Genomic DNA, 7,678 nt, shown 5'->3' on the forward strand with positions numbered 1-7,678 from the left:
AGGCAGGGTCCGGAGGAGGAGGGGAGGGACACAAAATCTTCTCACCGTTCGACTTTGCTCCCTTCGCATTTTCTGCTACAATCGGAGCCCACAAGATGAATTCTGTGGTGAAATGGATTCTCTTTCTTTTTGTCCTCGTCTCTCTTCTTTTGAATGTTATTCTGATCGGAATATATTCCAGCCGGGCACCCAAATGTTCCTCTCAGCGCACGCATTCTCTGAGAGGCAAACACGACGAGCGCAGCCGCGTGTTCGCTGATCTCACTCGGGATGAGTACTTGCAGGTCCAACGGTATATGCTCAAACAGAAAGACTTGGATATATCAACGAGGCAGCTCACCAAGCCCTCCGAAAACTTTTTGTTCTTAATCGAACTTTCGCTACCCAAAAAGGTGGATGTGTTGTCTTACTTGGACGGGGGCGCTTCCAAGCCAGTGCGCGAAGCCACCGTGGTGGTCTTCTATGGATCCAAGGGCCTCATTAAGGAGTACGTAGTAGGACCTCTTCCGAACCCCACATACCACCAGGATGTCACCGTGAAGAGGTACAAGACGGAGCTGCCATTCAACGCACGCACGGTCACCATTGGAGAGTATGAATTATTGTTCCAGTTTTTGAAGAAAGAATTGTTCGGCAAGCTGCCGGAGCTTATGAAAGAGAGCTTCGGTGCCGACAAGAAGCTAAACCCGTTCGAGCAAATGCCCCGCGGACTGCAATCGGGAGACAGAAAAACCTGGGTGTCTTTCTTCAGGGACATGAGCGGCATGTACATCCACCCGGTGGGTTTCGAGGTTCTCATCAATCACATGAGCTTAAATGAATCCGAATGGAAAGTGGAGAAACTTCTGTATAACGGTCAGTATTTCGACACGGTAAAAGAACTTCAACAGAAATATGCTGCCGGATCTGTTAAAAGAATCATTTACAAGGAGACACCTGATTATGGTTCTCTGAAGCCCAAGAACAAGCCTCTGCAGCTTAGCCCGCTGCAGTACTACACAGAAGGAAAACGCTTTAGCGTCAGCGGTAACCACGTCCTCTACCTGGACTGGAGCTTTGCTTTTGGCTTGAGTTCCCTCACTGGCATGCGAGTCTTCGACGTGCGCTTTAAGGGTGAGCGGATTGCGTATGAGCTGAGTGTACAGGAAGCAATGTCGGTGTACGGGTCAGTGACGCCCGGAATGATAATCACCAAGTTTTTGGACTCCAGCATCGGAATAGGCCGTTTCGCACATGAACTTGTCCGTGGCACCGATTGCCCCCATGAAGCCACCTATGTTGACACATACCGCTACATCGACGTAAAATCATCCGTTCGAGCCAGGAATTCAATTTGTATATTTGAGCACAACTTTGGGCAGCCTCTGAGGAGACACTTCTCTGACTTTTTTAGTAACAGTTATGGAGGGATGGTGAACAGCGCTTTGGTGTTCCGGACGATCACTGCCATAGGAAATTACGATTACATGTGGGATTTCATTTTCTACCAAAGTGGATCTGTCGAAATCAAGGTGCACGCCACCGGATACATCTCGTCATCTTATCTGGTGAACGGCAGTTTGAAACATGGCCACCAGGTGGCAGAAAATGTCCTGGGGAACATCCATACACACTTCATCAACTTCAAAGTGGATCTGGACGTGTTGGGTGAGTCTGAAGTTGCCTTATATGGTAAACAAAAATGATTCATTTGTGTAAACCAGAATGTCATTTTTTTGTTTTTCTTCTGTCTAATTTGGGGTGGACATAATCTTTATAATACAGAACTTGTGAATTAATTATCAGTCATAAAGATAATGGTAAAACAAACTATTAGCAGCCTGATTTTATGATAAGGCACTTTGTAACAGTTCATGGTATGTATCCAATAGATGCAAGTCGTTGCCCTGCCTCCATAGTTTGCTTATCTCCTGAGATTTAAAAAAGCAGGGAGGTCGCTGATTTCCCATGATCTTGTTCCTTTTAGGCTTTATAGAGTGTCTCTCCCAGGGGCAATCGCTCCAAAATAACTGGAGTAATGTATATTTGGCCTGATGTTGAAAGAAAGGGAACAGTGAAACCCACTGGCAGTCACAGTGATGCAAAAGTTTCATCCATTTTATTTTGCATTTACTTTGAAAATACTGTACAAAACTTTACAAAAATGTTGCTTGATATGCATTTTAAAGGTACAAGTTTTGTCATTTCGCAAATTATTGGTCACGTGCCAATGAATTTATCTATATTAGTTTTATCTACCATGGGAATAATTATTTGTGATACCCATCACAGTTTTCAACAGACCATGTATGGCACCACACCGGGATGGGCGGGGGCTATTGCCCCATCAGAAAGCAAACAAGATGAGGACAGTGGCCCTGTCCAACCCCTGAAGTAGCACAAGCCATAGATCTTAAGTCGAGTGGCTTCAAAATAGTGTGCAACAAACATTCCGCAACATGATGTGGGCCCACAATTTGAGCATTTCTGTCAAAGTCAGCAAAGCACACTGAACGGGTTACAAAGACGTAATCAATGACTGCTGTTGGATGGCACGGTCTAAATCAGGCGTGTCAAACTCATTTCACATTGTGGGCCACATACGGCTTCGGTAGATGTCAAGTGGGCCGGACCATTAAAATTATACCATACTCTGCTATAAATAACCAAAATAATAATGTATTTCCTTTTTTTTTGGTCTAAAGACGCATAAGAACATTAGGAAAATGTTGGAATGTAATGAACATATCTTTTACAAAATATTTCATGAAGCACCTTAGATTTCCTTCAACAAAGGTGCAATTTACTTTTATCATTCTCATATATGCATTGCTACTCATCCCACTGATTGTACAAAGGCACAAAACTTTAACAAGTACAGTAATTGGTGTTGAAAAATATAGTAATGCACTTTAATATTAAACGAGATTTATAAAGAAAGGAATTTTAAACCATTTACACAGGTGCATATAACATCTAAATTTAATCCCTGCCTACACCTTAAAAACTAAGGAGAGTGCTATTAAATGTGTAAAGAATTAAGTATTCACATGTCCTTGATAGCGTCAACTGTGTTGGGTCTGTCTCAGTGACAGACTGAGGCTGCTGTTGTCTTCTTCTCTGATCTAAACAGTGTTGTCTTCTACTCTGATCATAACAGTGTGTCCCCCTAGCAGATACTCCACGAATTGCGCCTTATTAAAAATATTCATTCTGTATCCCTTATGCATTTTTTTCACTTTTACATTATCCTGTGGGCCTGATCGAACCTCTTTCCGGCCCGCGGGCCGTATGTTTGATATCCTGGTCAAAATCCCGATCTTCGGGAAAATTCCTACCTAATACTGAATAAACATCTCTGCCGCACATCATTAATGTGCATTATTATACTTCCATTTAAAAAAACGACAGAACCTCTCAAGTAAGTAAAATCACGAAAATCGATTTTTTTTACTCTGCCCCTCCCCCACTATCTGTTAAGGCCCTCTCAGTAGGAGTCGAGAAAAAAATCCTGGCTACGTGCCTGCAACAGAAGCATTTGTTGCCGGGTTACAGAGTTGGCATTCCTGAGCTCTTAAAACTTTTTGATGGGGCTGTTTTCCCCTCCAGCCTCGGTGTAAAGTTGTGTATGAACTCAAAACAATAGAGCTATTGAAAATGCAAGCAATTGTTCGCCCAAGAAAACAGGGAAATTTTAAGCAGAGTGAACTATAAAAGAGTAATTTATGCATGGCAAAAATACAGTCAAGCAACTGGGGTGAGCAAGTGAATAATCGGACACCGATGAGCAGCCACAGCTGCTCCCCCAAAGACAGTTGATTTGAAAATAGACGACAGGTGTTTTGCAGGAAGAACACCCAGTTCACACTCACTTGGTACTGAAGAAAACAAAAATACAACCCCAGAGCAGAGACATGACACAAACATTCTCGTTTCCGGTGAGAAAATGCAGCACATTTTGGAGATAATTACCTCAGAATTGAGAACGTTTAAACTATCGTTAGCAATACATTTAAAGATGATGTGGAGGGGATCTGTCCATTTCCTTATGGCCCTCCTTGGACACAGGTCCTTTCCTTTCTCTATTAGGTGCAATAAAGACCCAACACCACGTCGTCTTTTCTGCAGTTTATCACAACCATACACGAATCGATTCGGGCTTCTGAGAGTATCAGATTTCATCAGAAAAGCTCCAAAAAAACACAGTCACAAGTATACACAGCATAGAGACAATATGATAATGAGAGGCGAGCAGTTACGCCTTCATGCAGATCCCAGAAACAAAGAAATTAACATCTGACCCGGTGTGGCTGGAAAAAGTTGGGTGAGGTGAGACCCGACCACCACTACCCCCTATTTTCTTCAGTCTGAGCTTTGATGTGACGGCAGCAACACAGATACTTGAGATAACATGTCCTCTCGAGTGGTCCTAAAAGTGGCGGGGCTGAAGGGGACACTAAAGGAGATTGTAATCACACTAAGCAGGAAATACCTTCAACAGCATACTACATTCTTTTTTTCCAAGTGTTGGAACAGATCCAACAACAGAGGGGCCAGATTAGAAAATCACAGTTTAGAATAAATTTCTTTAAAGACAAAACTAATGGTATTTGGAAATGCATAACATAAGAGAAATTAATTCACTCTCAGTTCCCAAGAGTGAAAAAGAAAAATATGGTCCTAGCAACAAACATTTTACAGAATTCATTAAAACAAAAATAAGCCAAAGCATAAAATGTATTTACAAAAACGGGTATTTACAATGTATTAAAACAAAGGGTTCTCAAAATTGGTTCAAAACAAAAGGCAGCAACAACTGACACTCAAATTAAGGATATACCCTAAAACAAATACATAAATTAACAACTAACTACAAATTAACGTGGCATAAAAACTCAGAGAGCGCGAGCATCAATATTGTCTGAGCAAGTTTCACTAGGTGGAGGCAGAGAGCAAAGTGGGCTGCTGCTTTCAGAGTCAGCGCCGACAGCTGGTCTTCTGAGGCTCTTTGAATTTGTGACAGTTAGATGTTGGCCAATCAGGAAGGACTGCTGGTTCCGCCACTTTAGCCGATTCCCGCCAGTTCACAGAGTCGTTGCAGAGATCCTACTAAAAAAGAGGTGTCGTGTTCATGTTTAATAATGGTCTGGTCAGCTGATGGCCATTTATTTATGCTCTTCTCATGCCATCTAAGGTAACAATGATTCTTATTCTAGGTCAGTGGTTCTTAATCAAGGTTCGATCGAACCCGAGGGGTTCAGTGAATCAGTCTCAGGGGTTTGACAGAGCCTCTGCCACAGAAGTTAAGACGCACCCGACTCAACATGTCAATTAGTTTTGACATGCCCGCTTGGCCATCACTGGCTGGTTCATTTTGTGTACAATTAAAAAGACGTACACTGTACTTTATACTTGTTAAGTTTTGCGAGGTGGTAGTTGGAGGACCCTAAAAAGCAGGGAGGCAGGGTTGGCTGACCGAGATGTATTTAACAAAAAAATACAAACACTCTAAAAAACTCACTCAAATACTCAAAGTCCAGAAAAACAGAGGAACGAAAGTAGCCAAAAACCTGTGACCGAAAACAAAACCTGACAGGAGCACACAGACACTCACAATGACCCAACAAAGAGTGACAGAACTCATGGAATTAAATACAAGCAAAGTGACGAGACAACGAGACACACCTGGACAAGACACGAAGGGTTGAGGGAGCTGATTGGTTAAACACAAGGGACACTGATGACAAGAACAGGTGGCGACAAAAAGGGCACATAAGGGAACAAAACCAAACGTGACCTAAACAGAAACATAACATTAGCCCCCCCTCAAGGGACCGATCCCAGATGTCCCAAAGTCGAGCAGTGGGTTGACTCTGCGGAAAAAGGGGGTGCAACACTTGCACCGCCGGAAACAGGAAGGGAGGGCGACCGAAACACATGCGCCGCCAGAAACAGGAAGGGAGGGCGACCGCAACACTTGCGTCGCCGGAAACAGGAACGGAGGGTGACCGCAACACTTGCGTCGCCGGAAACAGGAAGGGAGAGAGACCGAAACACTTGCGTTGCCGGAAACAGGAACAGAGGGCGACCGCAACACTTGCATCACCGGAAACAGGAACAGATGGCAGTGGGACCAGGCCTCTGGTCCTGCGGGGTCCAGTCTTGGTTGGATCATTTTGTCACGTTTTGCGTGATGGCGGAGTAGAGGACCCCAAAAAGCAGGGAGGGCAGGGGGGAGTGACCAAGATGTATTTAATAGTGATGGGTCCAGCAACACCGATGCGTCGACGCATGCATCGAGCTCACAGAGCAATCAACGCGTCGGTGCGTGTGTTGCTTCGTGACGATCACGTGACCAACACATGAACTGCGTCGACTCAGTCCAGGCTGCGTCGACGCAACAGACTGAAATTGAAAACACTGGAGCATCTTATTTTTCAAAATAAAAATTTGTGAAGACAAAGCCCACAAGCATCCTCATTCACATGATTTTCACATTATTAAAACACATTGAATGATACAACAGGAATGCATGGATGTGAATGATATTGTATGCACTTCATCATCAAATTCGTCAGTTCAGTCTGTCAAGTGGGTTGGCTGCAGGGAATTGAAGGTCCAGCAGGTGGCAGTGGTCAGCGACACAGTATTAGCACAGTATCAACACAGTGTGTCAGTGTGTCGACACGCCTCATGAGGCCTCATAGACCCATCACTAGTATTTAATAGTGATGTGCCCGACTGTGCAGAGGCTCCGATGCGTGTGCCGAGTAAACCGGAAGAAAATCTGCGAAGCGCGCTTCGAGGCATGTGTCGATTACGCTTGTGGCCACGCCCGATGCCTCGGAACGCGCGTTGCTCCGCCCGACGCCCCGCGAGACGGGATTCCTACGTCACCGCCAACAAATAGTTTCGCGGGTGATTTCGCGGGTGAATCGAAATAAATCCGGCGCACCGGGACGACATTGAGCTCACAGGTGACGCTGACACGCTCGACTCGCATCTCCAAACCTCAACTCATTCCGATTCGTTTTGCAATGGACGGCTTTGGACGCACCCCACCACCCACAACAAATAAGAAGAGAACATCCCCTGTCTGGGATCATTTTGAGCAGATCTCCCCTAAAAAGGTACGAATTATAACCAGTGTGAATATATATTGTAAATTATTGTGACAGCACAGTGCATCCCTCATTATAATGTCTTTCTTCGACTTGCTGATATTTCAAAAGGTGAAGTGTAAACTTTGTTCCAAAGAACTTGGGTACCAAGAGAACACGTCATCGATGTTGAGGCATTATAGGGCCCTGCATGAAAATAAGGAGACAACTCAAACAGAACCACCCCCAGGTAAGGCATTTTAACATGCAATGAAAGAACAGCATAGCCTACCATGTGTATTTCAAATGTGACAGATGAAATGAATGACATCTATCACTAACTCTGTCTCTGTTAAACTGCAGTGAATAAGAATGCAGTGGAAGAGGCATTAATCAATATGGTGATTGAAGATTGCCAGCCCTTCAGTTTTGTGGAGGACACAGGGTTCAGGAAGCTTATCCAAGCTTTCGACCCTACATATGTTCTCCCCACCAGGCGGGTGTGTGAGAGCACATGAATCATTTTTCCCCATTCCCCCATAAGTGCGCTTCCAATAGTGTTCTTTCTCATTTCCTTTAGACTTTGAAAGCCATGGTGG

At 44.2% G+C, this 7,678-nt stretch overlaps 1 protein-coding gene across 1 annotated transcript in view; it reads left to right on the forward strand.

Annotated features, from left to right (window-relative positions):
* Positions 1-7,678, forward strand: part of aoc2 (amine oxidase copper containing 2) — a 15,619-nt gene continuing 7,941 nt past the window's right edge. The window contains exon 1 of the mRNA XM_019858646.1: positions 1-1,647. Coding sequence (XP_019714205.1) covers positions 96-1,647 — 1,552 coding nt within the window. The 5' untranslated portion in view covers positions 1-95. The remainder of the gene's footprint in view (positions 1,648-7,678) is intronic.

This window comes from Hippocampus comes, unplaced genomic scaffold, assembly GCF_001891065.2.
Source record: "Hippocampus comes isolate QL1 unplaced genomic scaffold, H_comes_QL1_v1.1 scaffold187, whole genome shotgun sequence".
Classification (NCBI taxonomy): domain Eukaryota; kingdom Metazoa; phylum Chordata; class Actinopteri; order Syngnathiformes; family Syngnathidae; genus Hippocampus; species Hippocampus comes.